At 49.7% G+C, this 17,517-nt stretch overlaps 1 protein-coding gene and 1 non-coding gene across 2 annotated transcripts; one reads left to right on the top strand and one right to left on the bottom strand.

Moving 5' to 3' along the window:
* Positions 1–581: 581 nt before the first annotated feature.
* Positions 582–17,130, bottom strand: LOC120381566 (zinc finger protein 3-like; the record flags this gene model as incomplete). Its single annotated transcript, XM_039499737.1, has 3 exons — positions 582–612; positions 16,510–16,911; positions 16,991–17,130. Coding segments are annotated over 3 exons (573 nt in total), but the record flags the coding sequence as incomplete, so codon positions are not given.
* TRNAT-UGU lies at positions 10,376–10,447 on the top strand. The gene has a single exon. It is a non-coding gene; the product is annotated as a tRNA-Thr (tRNA).
* Positions 17,131–17,517: the final 387 nt, after the last annotated feature.

Raw genomic sequence — 17,517 nt, 5'->3', positions numbered from 1 at the left:
TCTGGTCAGTTTGACTAGCTCCATGTAGGTGGGCTATTTTCTTTCTTCACAAATTAGGGCATTTCCACCTCCAGACCTTCTGGGTCTGTTCCTAGAATCTAGGCCACTTATTAAATAACTCCCAGCAGGTTTGCCACACCCTGGCCTCCTCCTTTCTCCACCCTGTGCATTTCCTGCCCGCTCCAACCTCCAAACCCGACTGTGCAAACCTTCCCATCTCCGGTGTATTGGCTCTCCCTCTCCTCCAGCAGGAACCCACCAGCAACCCCCCAATAATCTCTACCTGAGTTGGCTCCACTGCAGCCATTTCTCTTCCCTGTCCCACGCCAGGCTGGGATGAGCTGGAGGAAAACATGGACGTCATTCTGCAGCTTGTCTGGGGGAGAAGGGTAGTTGTGGGCATCTCAGAACCGATTTTAGTTAATTTCACATCAGAATTCCCCCAGGCCCTTTCCCTGCAGACAGACACCCTAGATCCTGCCATGCTGGGAAATGCTCAGTCTGTTTATTACAATGTAGACCTGGCCCCTGCTGCCAGGCTAAGCCCAGAGAGACATTTTTAATCTCCCTTCTCCCTCCCCTCACCCCATAACAAAGTCTATGAACACAAGGCTAGAAAAGAGCAGAACCAAAGGAGTCACTGTGGGGGATTCCCTCAGACACTGACCCCACGGCAGCCACACCCCAGCAGGGGGAATATGGAGTCAGGAACGGGATTTTCCTCTGTCTGATCCTTGTTTTGTTCACTGGAAAGTGGTTCTGCCCAGGGATGCAGCAATACATGTGTCTGGACGGAAATCTCTCCCCCCTCATTTCTCCCACTGCCCCTTTCAGTCTCTCCTTCCCCTATCCTCTCTCCCTGCCCCTCTGACTGGGAAAGTCCCATTCCTGGGGGCTTTGCTCTCCCAGGGCTGGATTTTCTCCTGGCAATTGCTAATGGGAGGAGAAATAGGGAGGGGCTGTTTGTGCAGAGTCACTTTCTTGCCAGTCCCCAGCACTTTCCCTGAGGTCTTTCAGTTACCTGGAGACTTGGCTCAGAATTTAGTATTAACAGGGCCCAGGGCTGCCCTAGGGGGCTAGGACCAGCTGGAGAAAGTCATCCCCTGGGCCAGGCAGAGAAGCAGCTTTAATTCAGGTCACTTCCCAGCACAGAACCCCGCTGGGGGAGCAGCAGCTGCTAAGCCTGGTCACCCCGATCACAATGGAGGCTGCAGCGTCTGACCCAGGAAGCTGAACCCCAGTATCCTGAGCAGAGAGGGACAGAGCGTTTGAGCAGCTTCCCTCCTTTAGCTCTCTGGGGAGAGCAGCTAATGAGAGCCCCTCCTCACAGGGAGAATTGCTGATCTCATTTGCCCCACTGTCGATCCAGAGTCACTCCTTGTCTTTCCATACAGTGACTCTGGATTAACAATGGTCTCAATGAAACCAGAGTTCAGAAAGAATGAGTCCAGAACGCTGTGGAAGAGACCATTGTGCGGCAGTGCTGACCCCCTTCCCACCTCCCTCACCCCCCAGATCCAGGACAAGGACTGGACAATGGACTGGACAATCTAGGGCAATGGAACTGGAAGTTCCTGCAGTTTTCAAGAGGGGAGAAAAGCAAAAATCGATGATTTCACCTCACAGTGTTTGATTAGTGGCTAGAAAGTTATCACAGTGACTGGGCCTGGCCGGGGAATGTCGGGCAGTGCTTGGAGCCAGGATTCTGGCATAAGCTAATTAGGGAGAAGAAGCGAGGTCAGGAGCAGCCCCCAGAGCCCCAGCCCCCTCCCCAAGATACTCCCTGGAACCCAGCCCCCAGAGTCCCTAGCCAGGGACCTCAGATACCCCTCAGAGCCCCACCGGCCAGAGAACCCCCACCAGACCTTCACTGCCAGGTAGGGAATCCCAAAGGGTTCCCCCCACCAAGAGACCACAACAGCCAGAGACCCCCCCAAAAGGGACCCCCACTGGGAACTCAGTCCCTCATTGCCTGCCTAGGATCCCCCCGCCCTCCAGCAGGATCTGCCCTGCCCTTTGCCTGGCACCCCCTCCTCCCCCTGCGGGCTCCCCTGATGCTTTACAGGGGCACCTCCTGGCCTAGCGCCGGGGATTCTCCCCCACACACTCTGTGCACTGGGCACGGCAGCGATCCCAGGAGTCTGCGGGGGAAGCCCAGACAGAGCCCCTGGCACAGCACCAGGCTCCCTCTAACCCCCTGTCCCGCCTCCCCAAGAGACGCCCACCCCGGCTGTTCTGCAGCCAACAGGCCCCCAGTGATACCCACCTCCAGGACCCACAGCCTCAGGGCTGGGCACATCACACCCACCCCCTGAAACCTCAAATCTCCAGAACCCACCAACCTCACTAGGGTACCCCCTGCCCAGCCACCCAGAGGCCTCCCCCCACCACAATCCCCCTTCAGCTGCTATCTCCCCCCACCCAGCAACACTGTTACCTCACAGTGCCTGAGAAGTGGATAGAAAGTGACCACCGCCCCCTGCTGGCCAGTCGCACAGGCAGAGGGAGCCCTGGGGGAAGTCTCTTGAACAGGAGTATGGAAGGCCTGGAGGGACAAAATAGGTAAGAAATTTCCATGGCCTGTCACTAGCAAATAATGGCCACCATGGATCCACCCCAGAGGTGGCTGCATCTTAGCACTGCGGGAAGCAACCCCTCACCGAGGCCATTTGCCATGGGGTTTGGGATACTTCTCAACTCACACTGCACTCAGAGTGACCTCCTCATCCCGTGCCAGCTGGAGAAAAGAAAAGGGTCCAGCCAACTCTTCTGTTACCGGTTGGGAACCACTGATCCCCAAACAGGGGGAGGCCTCTGGCCTTGATGGGTATTAAATATGTGGCTGGTCTCTTTCTTTGGCAAACATTTTAACAGAGGTAAAGGAGGGACCAAATGATTCACAAAGGAGTCCGGAAGGATGATCTCTGGGCAATTTCACCCCCTACAACATCCAGGATGGAGAAGAACTCAGGGCAACAGGTTCCCTCAAAGGAAGAAGTTGCTGGGATTTAGAAATATGGGGAACAGCCCCAAACCCGAGAGGATTTTTAACTGACATTTGATAATGACACAGAAAGAGGCAAACCTGAGCTTTGAGAGCAACATTCAGAAATGAAAGAGAAAGGGTGGAAATTTGAGAGATTTTGGATCCATTTTGCAAATTATAGAGAGACAAGTGGAAAATCAGAGGGATTTTATATCAGTTGTTGATAGGAGGAAAAATCTGAGTATTTCCAATGAATATCTGATAAATGAATAAAGAGGAAATGGCCAACATTTGCAAACATTTTATATCAGGTTCAAGAATCTGAGAAAGGTGTAAATCTGAGATTTTCTTAGTATTTTATAATTAGAGAGACAGGGAAAAATCTCAGGGCATATTCAGTTAGAAATAGACAACTAGAGAGCAGTGGGGCAAATGTTTAGGATATTTTATATGAATCTTTGAGATTTGCAAAGCAAATGTGTCACAAACTGCATATTTGATAACATGAGAGAAAAACACCAAGATCTGAGGATTTTATATTGCTGTTAACGAACTAGTGGAAAAGCAGGACTGTTGGACTGGATTTTATACGACTGTCAATACATAAACACAAAGTGATGGTTCCCCCACCCCCACCATTCCCATGGGCAGCAGGGAGCCCGTTGAGGAGCTGATTAAAAGGGCAAGGGAGGGGGAGCTGGAAGGTCCCGGGATAAAGGCAGGGGGCAGCAGTGGGGCATGGACAGGTGACCGGCAGCTGATGGTTTGGGGCAACTGTGTTGGTAGTTAGGGGTCAACAACTGGGATTGGGAAACGGGGGTCTGGGCAGTCCCCATGGGGGACACGTGCGCCTCCCTTCCCTGCCCTGGCAGAGACCCGGCATCTCATAGAAGATCAGGGCTGGAAGGGACCTCAGGAGGTGTCTAGCCCAACCCCCTGCTCAAAGCAGAGCCAGTCCCCAACTAAATCCCCAAATGGCCCCCGCAAGGAGTCAGCTCCCAGCCCTGGGTTTAGCAGGCCAGTGCTCCAACCACTGAGCCATCCCACCCCCACGCCAGGGGCAGCCATGTGCTGGGGAATGACTCAGGGCAACAATTTCCCACCTACACAAGGACAAATCGCTGCAGATCAAACGGGTGGGAAAATGCCCCTCACTAGAGAAGATTTTAAACTGACGTTTGAGACTCATGGGGAGAACAGGGAAATCGGGGAGACAGGAGAGCTGATCATTGGAGGAAAGGAAATCGCCCCAGATTTTATAGCCCTGTGTGAGACACTGCGACAGAACAGGGGCAGAACGAGAGATCAATTGTATCGGGGGCGAGAGGCAAGTGGCACAAACAGGGACAGGATCCAATTAACTCCCCTCCCCCCTTCGCCCGCCCGCTCCCCCCCCCCCCGGGAATTTCCTGGCTGCCCAGAGACAGTTCAACACCCCCCCCGCATCCCACTGACCTTCCCCCGCAACTCCGGCTTCTCCTCCCTGCCTGACACCCCCATCTCCCCCACTCCACAGGATCCCCGCCAGGCCCCAGTCTCTGCCCCCAAATCCCACTGGGGATGAGGCAGCTCTGAGGCTTCTCCCAGGTTCCCGGGGCAGAGTCACTTTCCTGCCCAGCCCCAGTGCCCCCGGGGTCTCTCACTCGCCGGGGCTCCGTGGGAGGCTGGACACCAGGGATGCAGGGCGGCAGGAATGGGGTGACAGGCCTCCTGTTCCTCAGTCTCACGGCGGGACCGAGGGCTCGTCGCTCTCGGCTCGGGAGCACTGGGAAGACCCGACCGTGGAGGGCCGTCGCTGGGGACGGCCCGCGCAGGCGCTGAGCACGTCCTTATATCACTTCTGTGGCGGGAAAAGTGCTGAGGAGATGGGCAGCTGAGGGCTGGTTTTGGCGGGAAAAACCGGTTTGGACTGGTTTGAGCCTGTCCCTGATGGTAAACAAGTCCCCTCTCAGGCTGGAGTCCAGGGTCAATAGTTCATATGCTCCAGATTGGATCTTATTTTAAAGCCAGTGATTTACTTCATAAACATCTTATTAACCTACTAATGGAACCTATTAAACAATTTATACTTCTCACACCTAACACTGAGATAAAAAAAAGAACACAGACAAGCCTTGTCAGTAACGGCTAATGTCCTAACTGGGAAGCATGTGCGCTTGTTGCAGAGCTGCTGCTCAGGGACGGGAACCTCCTGGCACCCAGCCTCCAAAATCACTCAGGCTGCACTTTCTGCACGACTAGGTGCTGGCTGAGGGGGGCATGGGAATTGGTGGCCTCTGCTGCAGGTGATGGGAATCGCAGGTATTTAAAGCCATGGCCTAGAGGAGGGAAGTGCCTAACTCCAGAGTCTGCAGCTGCCTAGGGCCAGGGCTGAGGTTTTAGAATCCCTAGTGCAGCTGTTGCAAGGTTCAAGTAGGCTCAGCCCTGGCATTGCCACCCCTCCTACGGCTAGTAGCTGCAGCTGGCTAAGGCTGGCCTCTGGGAACTGGCCCCATGGCTGTAGCCAGAGAAGCTGCAGGTGGCTCTGTGACTACTGGGGGCCATTAAGCTAGAGCAGCTAAAGACACTGGAGTTCACCTCAAGGAACAGAGGTCACCAGTAGGACAGGAATGTCAGGGGGAGCAGGGAAAGAGGGAGCAGGTCAGGCTGGCAGAGGGAGCTTCCAGCTGGTTGGGAGCATGTCCAAAGTGGAAAGGAAACAAGTATGGGGAGAGGTGGTGGTGACCAGGTAGCAGACTAGCATGTAGATGGGAGCAGAGGGAGAGAGGCTGGTGGCTTCAGATTCCCAAGGGCTAAGTCCTGACTTTGGGGAGATGGTGTTTGCAGGTGGCTGGCTCACATGGCAGGATGGGGGCTGAGGGGGGGATCTGTCAGAACTGATCAGGTGTCTGCTGGCTTTAGAACTCTGAGCTGAGACTAGGATCACATGCGGTGACTGGTGACGTGGGGGGTACTGGAGACATGGCTAGAGAAGGTCTGAATGAGGAAGGAGATAAATTTGTGGGGAGTTTCCTTGATCACTATGAAAGTTCTGCTCACTGTGGACACTGGTAAACCCACATGGGTGTACAGCTCAATAAGAAAACCTGGGGGCTGAGGTTGCTGTGTAGGGCAATGCATATAGTCACGGAGAGGTGTGTGATCAAAATGAAAAATGTCTCTGAGGTTCAGTAGCGGGTATGCTAAGGCACCAATGGCACTGCCCCACCAGGCCCACACTCAGAGCCCACAGTGACTATATAGGGGCCTACAAATATGTTTGGTGCTGAGGCCCACAAAAGGTTAATCTGGCCCTGACTGCCTGAGCACTATTTCAGCCCCACATTTTTGGATGGATCTCCCACAGTGGGAGCTGCAGAGCACTCCCCCCGCCACACCCCCCCACCCAACCACCCCCCGGTGGTGGGGGGGGGACAGGAGAAAGGGCAAAAGAAGCCACTGGAGAAGAGAAAGGAGGGAGGGATGGATGGAGGAAAGGTGAAACAAAAGGACAAACCCTAATGTCTCCAGTGATTCTGAGGACAAAATCCCAGGTGCACAATAAAATTCTGCTTCCTTAAGCTCATGTTGTCCATGCCTAGAATTCAACTGTCACCACATGGATCAGACTGAACAGGTTTCAAACCTCCAGGAGGCTCTTACCTTCTAAACAGGGACGGCTGTTTAATAGTAAAATCACTGAAAGGGAAGGAGAAAACTCGAAAGAGGTTCCTCCTGGCGCTCACGTCCGTGAATCTGAATACTCTCTCAGTCCTCAGAGAGAGACCTGGAGAAGGAGACTTGCGGAAGCAAAGTCACAGGGTCTCTGAGGTTTCCCTGGCCGCTCGCCACTGTCCTGCCTGGCTGATGTCAGCATCTCTCTGTGAGGTCACCACCTCCCCACCACCTTTGACCAATAGGCTGAGGTCCTGCCAAAGGCCTTTGTGATGTCACTGCCACACCCTCCCTTGCTGTGCCAATGTCCTGCCCCTGGCCAGGTACTTTGCAGGTTTGAGCTACTCCTGTGGATCACCCCACTCAAGGAGCGTTCGTTCTAGGCAGCAAGCCGGCTAGACAGGAAACATCAGACGCTGCTCCCAATGCTACACTCAGTTTTCAGAAATTACTCGACTTTATGGCCAGAAGAGACCATTAGAGCATCTAATCTGACCCCTTGCATGTCACAGGCCTCCTGTAGGACACAAGAGCTACTTTTGGGGCAAACACATTCCAGAAAGGCATCTAGTCTTCATTAAATGACATCAAGAGATGGAGAATCCACCACTTTCCTTGGTAGCTTGTTCCTGTGGTGAATCATCCTCGCTGTTGAATACTTTTGCCTTAGTTGAAATATGAATTTGTCTCTTTTCACCTTCCAGCCACGGGGTCTTGTTATGCCTTTCTCTGCTAGATTAAAGAGCCCTTAATAGCCAATATTTTCTCTCCTGAAGGCACTTCAACACTTCAATGAAGTCACCTTTCAACCTTCTTTTGATAAGCTAAACAGGTTGAGCTCTTTCAATAGCTCACTAGAAGACATTTTCTCCAGCCCTCAGGACATTTGGTGGCTCTTTGCTGCCCCAGCTCCAGTTTCACAACATGTTTTCAACTGAGGACACCAAAACTGGAGGCAGTATTCCAGTATCAGTCTCACTGATGCCGTGTCACCTCCTGTGACGTTATTGACATAATCTGTAACTGTATAGATCACCGTTGCGACCGCTGTTCTATATTTGAAGCCAATATTGTAGAAAGGTTGTCGTGTAAGGGGTCTATGGAGAGGTTCTGATTGGCTGATTATAATGATGCCATCTCTAGATGTGTATCATTTTTGTAGTTGATGTTATAAGTATTGGCTCTGTTCTGTCATTATTTCAAACTTGTGCTCTGCTTCCGGGGAACACCCCAGATAAGTTGGTGTCAGTTCTGCCTAGCCTGCTTGATGGCCCATTAAGGACCATCAGCTACACAATCAACCCACTGAGAGAAGGCAGATACGCCTTGTGACTCAGCAAGGTATGCAGGGACCTGCCTATGGAGAGAACGCTAAGGTTTGTCTATGCCACGTGCTGGATAGAGTGTCCTTGGGACAAAGAAAGCAAAGACCACATGGCAGAGACTATAAAGGCTGATACCTCATCTCCATCTTGTCTTCAATCCTGCTTCATACCTCTGGAGGACTTTGCTACAAACTGAAGCTCTACAGACAAAGGACTGAATGGCCCATCCCAGCGAGGGATGTACTCCAAAGACTTGATTTGAACCTGCAGTTTATTCCATCATTGCTACAAGCCTGAACCAAGAACTTTCCCATTACTGTATGTGAAGGGTTCAAATCCATGTGCATTTTATATAACAACCTGGTCTATGGATTGTGCCAGCTCTTTTCCAGACCCGAAGTCCAGACTATGGTCTAGCCCACTATGACTCTTTTGATGGTTTAAATTACACTCACAGGCACTGATGATAGAGTTACTGAAAGTTTGGGAGTTAGGAGCTGGTAGGTCAGTGGTCCAGTCCCCTCACAGATGACCCCGACCCTCTGGGACAGGGGCAGGTCTGAGCTCTCACACCAAATGCCTCATTGTGGCTGCCAGAATCTATGGGCGGCTCATTTAGTTTACACTGAGGGTTGAGTGTAACCATGTGTGAGAATGAAAATCCTAAACCGCCCTTTGAAATAACAAAAGCAGCAGGACGTGTTATTGTCCCTGCCCCAAAGCAGACAGACCGATGGAGAAATGCCATTGAGACCAGGGTAATACTCCACTGCCGTTCTACCTTTTTTACTTGCTAAACTCCCTCCCAGCCTTGTGGGGTCTCAGAGCCCGGTACTGAGCCTGAGCCGAGATGTCTACACTGCAAATTTACCACCCCACAGCCCAAGCCCTGGGAGCCTGAGCTGGTATGGGGCAGCCCTGGGTGTTACATTGCAGTGTGGACATAAGCCTATTGTGTTTCATTTCTTAGGTTCTGCTGCCATCGTGTGGCCATTTCCTTCCCCTCCTTTCTGTCCAAAGCGCAGAGCCCAGTTCCTCCAGAGGGAGAAGGACATCTTTCTTCTTTCCTTCCTCAACAGCCCCCTTCCCTGGAGAGCCCTTTGCTGGGGTCTGGGTGGGAACAGCCGTTTCTGAGGATTAATTTCATATTAATGGTGTTGATCTATAGATTTTACAGCCAGACTAGATCACTAGGTACCTCTGCTCTGACCTGATTCAGAACAGAGTCAGAGAATTTTACCCAGTGACTCCTACATCCACCCCAAGATCTTCTGGCTGAAGGAGGAGGGTTCATTCAGAAAGTCATCGTGTTTGGGTGTAAAAGTGTGAAATGATGGGGAAATTGGCCCCTCTCTCAAGTTTAAATGTTGTCACTTCTACATCTAGACCGGGGTGGCCAACCTGAGCCTGAGAAGGAGCCAGAATTTCCCAGTGTAACTGCCAAACGTGCACCTTTGTATGCAACTACTGAGTCAATTGTGAACCTTCCCATCATTGTCCTTTGCTCTTAATCCTGAGGCTATTGCCCCATCATGGGGCCATTTCCCGCCTCTCTTTCATACAGAAGCACAATTTTCTTTGCACAGACACAGGAACAGCAAGATCTTTCTCTGTCCCTTGTGCAAAGCAGGGGGCCAAATTCCATGGAAACAATGGACAAGCAGGGGGCTCTGGGCACATCCAGCCCTGGCCGTGAGATGTTCCCTCCCCTCTTTCTTTATGCCCCTGTTGTTATTTCATGGATTGTCTGGGATGGGGAAAAAGCTGAGTTCACTCCAGGTGGAGGGGAAAAGAACCCTGAAAATCTCAGGACCCAACCCTGCTACCGGGATCACTGAGGTGCTGGGAATCTGCCTGGGAAAGGGACTGTATGGATTGTCAAGGTGGGGAACGAATAACAATCTACAACTAGATCCACCTCATTAACCACCGACACAGGCTAATCCTGCTGCCAATAGAAGGAAACTGGGAGTGATTCTTTGCTGTTCAGCCATGGAAACAGTGACCCAATTGCACCGCAGTGAATGTGCTGAAACCTAGAGTTTGCAGGCAGGTGGAAATAGCAGATCCTAGAAACACCTGGAGCTCCCACACCACTTCTGCCACTAGGGTGAGGTGTTGAGCTGCTCACAGCATCCCCACTATGACCTTGCAGCAGGGATTGCACCCCCAACCCAATGCAGGGAGATGGCTGAGTGTATCTCTGCACCCTGAGACCAGGGCACCCACTCTCTCTGCCCCACACATAGAATCTGGCCCTGCTGAAAAGTGACCCTATGAATAAGTCACCTCCAGGAGAGCAGGATTGGTCCTCAGAGAGGGAATGGGCTTCTCGTGAAGCTTATAGGTCACTGGATGCTCTGGAAACAGGAGGGCTCTGAGTGTAACCCATAGCAAACACAACCTGCTAGGGGATGTAGCTCAGTGGTTGAGCACATACTTTGTATGTATGAGGCCCTGGGTTCAATCCCCAGCATCTTCATGATCATTGGTCACCCTGCTGCTTTCCTCATGCCCAGAGGATGTGGCTCACCAGTCTCCTGCACCAGTTTCAGTCCTGCTCAGTGAAGGGCAAGTGACAATTGCATGGAAGATCTGCAGGGGAGTGTTTCTGCTCCTAAGTCACCTTGGTACGTTTAAGATTCCCACCCGCTGTGCTGCTTGGGACAATGGTAGATGAGAAGGGCGAATCCTCCAGCACTGGAGGGAAAGGTCCCATCTGCACAGACTGAGAGGCAAGGAAACAGAGGGGCAGTCAGTGCTCAGGGAGGAGAGCGGTCAATGATTTACTCCCAGCAGGGGACACTGTCTTTTTGAGTATCAGAGGGGTAGCCGTGTTAGTCTGGATCTGTAAAAGGCGACAGAGTCCTGTGGCACCTTCTAGACTAACAGACGTATTGGAGCATGAGCTTTCGTGGGTGAAAACCCACTTCGTCAGATTAATGGAGTGGGAATTCTATGACTGGCGAGACAACAACAAAAGCATATTCTCCTCACTTTGTGATCACACCTCAACTGCTAGAAGAGGTCTCATCCTCCTGATTGAAGTACCTTGTTACCTCTAGACTGGTTCTTGCCTGCATACTTATACCTGCCCCTGCAAATTTCCACTACATTCACCTGACGAAGTGGGATTCACCCACGGAAGCTTATGCTCCAATACGTCTGTTAGTCTGTAAGGTGCCACTGGACTCTGTCTTTTTGAGGCGAGTGCTGCTGGCTTGAGATGGTGCTGACGATGGATAGAAAAAAGGCTGGAGTCAATGACAGATGGGACCACAGAAGGGAAGGGAATGGCAGCCCCACAGAAGGTCCTGGGTGCTCAGATGCCCCCAGTTATTGCACGCTGGCCTGTCCTAGAGAGAGAAAAGACACCGAGGGATCCAGCCCCCCTACAGTGATCCCATGGACAAGAACCTGGTTAGGAGTGGGGTGAAGGTTCCCTCTGAGCAAAGGGGAGCTGAAATCACTCCGTGTCCTGGAATTTAAGCAATGAAAGCTTCAAACCCTGCACGGGTGTGGGCTGAGGTGCATCAGCAGAAGATTGGGCTGGACAGGGGTGGCAGTCAGAGGGTTGGGGTGCAGGAGTGGGTGTGGGGGGCAGGCTCTTGGAGGGAGTTTGGGTGCAGGTGTGGGGTCTGGGCTGGGGCAGGGGGTTGGGGTTGCAGGAGAGGGTGAGGGGTGCAGCATTTACCTCGGGCATCTCCTGAAAGCAACCCGCAGCCCCTAAGCTGGAAGGCCGGGGGCGTCTCTGCACACTGCTACCCACAGACTCCACCCCCGCAGCTCCCATTGCCACAGTTGGCAGTTGGGGCGGGGGCAGCATGTGGAGACCCTCCACCCCAACAGTTGTTCTTCTCACAGCTGGCTGATGGGGGGAAGCAGGGGATCTCCCAAATCTGGGGGAATCTCTCTGTGCCCCACTGTTAGTTCTCCATCCTGTCTCCCACTAACCACGCACACCACTCCCCTCCCCATTATCAGTGTTTTAGAGAGACCCCTCCCTCCCTTTATGGGATACAGACTCTCTGTGACAGAGACTGACTGGGGATCCTCTCTGCATGGCCCCAGTGGGGAAGGAAAGCGACTGGGGGAGGGGGAGAAGATGGGCAGAAGGAGTCAAATGGGGCAAAGCCAGAATAGAGGAGATTTTCTTCCTGTTAAAATGTACTGGAGTCTCATCGCTGAAAAGCCGCATCTTGAGTTAAGTTTGAACCAGCAGCCTTTCAATTACCAGGCAAAGGTGTGAACCACAGAGACTGATAACTGCCTGCTTCCCAAATGTGTTTAAAAAACATCTTCAGGGGTGCAACTGGTTAGTGCAGAGGGGCCATCTGTTGGGGTTATGAGTTCAAGCTTTCTCTCAAGCCCTTGTTTCTCTTACCTGTGTAGTTTGTTTTGCCAGTTCATATAGAAAGTGCTATACTAGAAAAAGGAGAGTAAGTTCTAAAATGTAGAGGTGGGTGCATACTTTAGAAACATCCCCCCTGTGCTGCCATTAGTTCCAGTAGATTGTTCACTGGAAGGGCAAATTGATTTCTTTGCTGCTGAGAAAGAGGCCAGGACAGGTCTGTGGGCACCAGATCTCTCTGCTTCTTCCAGCTCCTTCCCTGCTCCAGTCACTGCTGTAGAAGGATCCTATATGTACTGAGCCTAAACATTTTCCTGGGCCTTCTTAGCACAGTTGGCAGCATGTCAGTCTCATACTCAGTAGGTCCTGAGCTTACACCTCAGAAAAGACAATGGTTTTCTGCTCCCTGCTTCAGATTTTCTAAAGGAAATTAGAGAAAAGAAGCTATAGGAGAGTGGTTCCTAGACACTCTAACACACACAGATTTTTCTAAGGCATTAACTTTTCCTTCTCTGTGGAGTTTGTATTCTCCATAGAGCAAAATAAAACAAAAACATGCAAGTCTAAGACTAATACAGTATGAAACTCAATACAGATAAAATCTCACCCTCAGAGACTTTCCAATAAGCTTCTTTTGCAGACTAGACTTATTTCTTGTCTGGGCCCAATCTTTTCACCTGGTATAGTCCTTGTTCCAGCTCAGGTGGTAGCTAGGGGATTTCTCATGACTGCAGCCACCTTTCTTCTGTTCCACCCCCTTATACAGCTTTGGTACAAGGCAGGAATCTTTTGTCTCTCTCCTGGGGAAAAGCCCCAGGTTTAAGATGGATTCCTGTACCAGGTGACATGGTCACATGCCCTGTGAGACCCCAAGCCTTCATTGTTCCTGGCCTGACTCACAGATGGTGCAGGACAGAGCCATCTCCAGTCAATTGTCCTGGTTAATGGGAGCCATCAGGAGTCCAAACCACTATTAATGGCCCACACTTTGCATCATTACAACAGGACCTCAGAGTTATAGTTCATATTTCTAGCTTCAGATACAGGAATGATCGGTTCATACAAATAGGCTGAACACACACAGTAGATAATAAGCTTTGTAATGACACTGCACAAGAGACCTTTTGCATGAAGCATGTTCCAGTTACATTATATTCACACTCATTAGCATATTTTCATAAAATCATCAACATCACAGCAGGGAAAGGGTTTTACTGCGGCACCTGGGAGCAGTTGAGTTTCATGTTCAGGCTCTGCTATGAGTTCCTCCAGGTTTCCCATAAGCACACAGGGTCCTTAGCGGGTACTCTCGATACAGGAATGGCCCAGATACAATGAAGTGATGGGAATTGCATTTTCCTTTTTAATTTTTGAATTTCCAATGACATTTCTGTTTGTGATTTTGTTTTGCTTCATATAACTGTGTTTTCTCAGGGACTTGATATTTACCAGGCTAACTAACAGCTAATAACGGGAGACTTCCAAGCAGGGCGTGGGCGAGCAGAAAAGAACTGTAAGAGACGCTGGTTTTCGACCTTGTGTTAGATAAGAATAGAATGCAGATTGTAGCAGAAATTGCTGAGAGAAGTAAGCTATCAGAAAGGAATATGTACAAACAAAATGCAGTTGTTGCTCCTTACTGTACGTCGCAAAAGGTATAAATGCTTGCCTTAATTGTTTATCTAACCGAGACCTACCTCGGGAGGGGAAACTCTGCCTGTCTGTACTCTCCCGAATAACTGCAGTTGCTCGAAATAAATGGCATAATATAATAACATTTAACATCTCTGTGGTGGGAAGAACATCTCAACAGCCCAACACTGTGGCATTTGATTTCAAAAGGAGAACTATACAAAAATGAGGGGTTAGTTAAACAGAATTTAAAAGGTACAGTGACTAAAGTGAAATTCCTGTAAGCTGCATGGACACTTTAACGACACCATAATAGAGGCCCAACTTAAATGTATACCCCAATTTAAGAAACACAGTAAAAGAACTAAAAAAGAGCCACCGGGGCTTAACAACCATGTAAAAGAAGCAGTGAGAGACAAAAAGACTTCCTTTAAAAAGTGGAAGTCAAATCCTAGAAAGGAGCATAAACATTGCCAAATTGTAGGTGACAAATCTGAGGAACTGTCACAGACTGAAGTGTCACTAGAGGAGGTTTTGGAATTAATTGATAAACTCAACATTAACACGTCAGCAGGACCAGATGGCATTCACCCAAGAGTTCTGAAAGAACTCAAATGTGAAGTTGCGGAACTATTAACTATGGTTTGTAATCTGTCCTTTGAATCAGCTTCGGTACCCAATGACTGGAAGTTAGCTAATGTAACGCCAATATTTAAAAAGGGCTCTAGAGGTGATCCCGGCAATTACAGACCAGTAAGTCTAACATCGGTACCGGGCAAATTAGTTGAAACAATAGTAAAGAATACAATAGTCAGACACATAGAACAACATAAATTGTTATGCAAAAGTCAACACAGTTTCAGTAAAGAAATCATGTCTTACTAATCTATTAGAGTTCTTTGAGAGGGTCAACAAACATGTGGACAAGGGGGATCCAGTGGACATAGTGTACTTAGATTTCCAGAAAGCCTTTGACAAGGTCCCTCGCCAAAGGCTCTTACATAAATTAAGCTGTCATGGGATAAAAGGGAAGGTCCTTTCAAGGATTGAGAACTGGTTAAAAGACAGGGAACAAAGGGTAGGAATTAATGGTAAATTCTCAGAATGGAGAGGGGTAACTAGTGGTGTTCCCCAAGGGTCAGTCCTAGGACCAATCCTATTCACCTTATTCATAAACGATCTGGAGAAAGGGGTAAAAAGTGAGGTGGCAAAGTTTGCAGATGATACTAAACTGCTCAAGATAGTTAAGACCAAAGCAGACTGTGAAGAACTTAATAAAGATCTCACAAAACTAAGTGATTGGGCAACAAAATGGCACATGAAATTTAATGTGGATAAATGTAAAGTAATGCATATTGGAAAAAATAACTCCAATTATACATAAAATATGATTGGGAGTAATTTAGTTACAACAAATCAGGAAAAAGATCTTGGAGTCGTCATGGATAGTTCTCTGAAGATGCCCACGCAGTGTGCAGAGGCGGTCAAAAAAGCAAACAGGATGTTAGGAATCATTAAAAAGGGGATAGAGAATAAGACTGACTATATTATTACCCTTATATAACTCCATGGTATGCCCACATCTTGAATTCTATGTACAGATGTGGTCTCCTCATCTCAAAAAAGATATACTGGCATTAGAAAAGGTTCAGAGAAGGGCAATTAAAATGATTAGGGGTTTGGAACGGGTCCCATATGAGGAGAGATTAAAGAGGCTAGGGCTTTTCAGCTTGGAAAAGAGGAGACTAAGAGGGAATATGATAGAGGTATATAAAATCATGAGTGATGTGGAGAAAGTAGATAAGGAAAAGTTATTTACTTACTCCCATAATATAGGATTCACTCCTGGGCTGCTTCTGCTCTACAACTATACTTGTCTTTTTACACCAAAATCACTAACTTGAGCACCCAATTCCATGTACAGTCCTAGTGGATGTAAGGCACAGGTAACTTTTGCCTCAGGGTAGCTTGTTGGCATCAACCCTCTCTCCCCCACCTGGAGCTGATGAAATTCCTGGCTGGAGGGACACACGCTCTTACAAGTCAAAAGGGAAGGAGCTGATAGAAAGATCACAGGACTGACCCCAAAGAAGGGTGAGCTGCAAAAGGCAGAAGCAGGCAACTCATCTGGCAGAGCCGAGAGACCACAGTGAAGATGGTGCAAAGATCACTATATTGGAATTAGCAAATCTGATTTTTTAAAAAACAAATCTTTGGGAAGCCCTAATAAAGGCATTTCTTACAGTTCTCTCCGATTTGGATTTTCTGATATCTAATAGGGAATGACATCTGATTGAAGCTTTTCCCAAATGCAGAGCATGTGTAGGGTCTCTCTCCACTGTGGATTCTACGATGTCTGACAAAGTCTGAGTGCTCAATGAAACTTTTCCCGCACTCAGAGCATGTGTAGGCGTCTCTCATGTGTGGATTCTCTGATGTGTGACAAGGCTTGGCGCTGACTGAAGCATTTCCTGCACTCAGAGCATGTGTGCAGCGTCTCTCCTGTGTGGATTCTCTGGTGTGTGATAAGGTTTGAGCGCCGAGTGAAGCTTTTCCCGCACTCAGCACACGTGTAGGGCTGCTCTCCTGTGTGGATTCTCTGATGTCTGATAAGGGCAGAGCGCCGACTGAAGCTTTTCCCACACTCAGCGCACGTGTAGGGCATCTCCCCTGTGTGGATTCTCTGATGTGTGATAAGGATTGAGCGCAGACTGAAGCTTTTCCCACACTCAGCGCACGTGTAGGGCATCTCCCCTGTGTGGATTCTCTGATGTGTGATAAGGATTGAGCGCAGACTGAAGCTTTTCCCGCACTCAGCGCACGTGTACGGCTGCTCTCCTGTGTGGATTCTCTGATGTGTGATAAGGTGTGAGCGCCGACTGAAGCTTTTCCCGCACTCAGAGCACGTGTAGGGCGTCTCCCCTGTGTGGATTCTCTGATGCGTGGTAAGGATTGAGCGCAGACTGAAGCTTTTCCCACACTCAGCGCACGTGAAGGCGTCTCCCTGTGTGGATTCTCTGATGTGTGATAAGGATTGAGCGCCAACTGAAGCTTTTCCCGCACTCAGAGCACGTGTAGGGCATCTCCCCTGTGTGGATTCTCTGATGTGTGACAAGGTTTGAGCGCCGACTAAAGCTTTTCCCGCACTCAGAGCATGTGTAGGGCTTCTCTCCTGTGTGGATTCTCTGATGTGTGATAAGGCTTGAGCGCCGACTGAAGCTTTCCCCACACTCGTGGCATTTGTAGTGTGTCTCTTCCAAGTTGATTCTCTCATGTGTAATAAGGGCTGAGAGGCTACTGAAGTTCTCCTCTGGCCTCTGCTGAGTCTCAGAGGCTTTTACTGTTTCTCGAGTGCACAACTCCTGGAAACATTCCCTTTGAGTTTTCTGATAACGTCCCATGTGGTGCTCCTTGTTCAGCATCTTCCTGCTGGGGTTTCTGCTCCTCATTCTCACGCACCATGCTATCACCTGATGGGAGACAGAGAGAATCCAGACATAGGTCACTCCCTGTGCCTGAGAGAAAGGAAATCTCAGAGACAGGAATTTTAAAAGGGATGAACAAACCAA

The sequence above is a fragment of the Mauremys reevesii genome, linkage group 14 (assembly GCF_016161935.1).
Source record: "Mauremys reevesii isolate NIE-2019 linkage group 14, ASM1616193v1, whole genome shotgun sequence".
Classification (NCBI taxonomy): Eukaryota; Metazoa; Chordata; order Testudines; family Geoemydidae; genus Mauremys; species Mauremys reevesii.
Note: the sequence above shows the minus strand (reverse complement) of the source record. Positions and strands in the feature narration are given on the sequence as shown.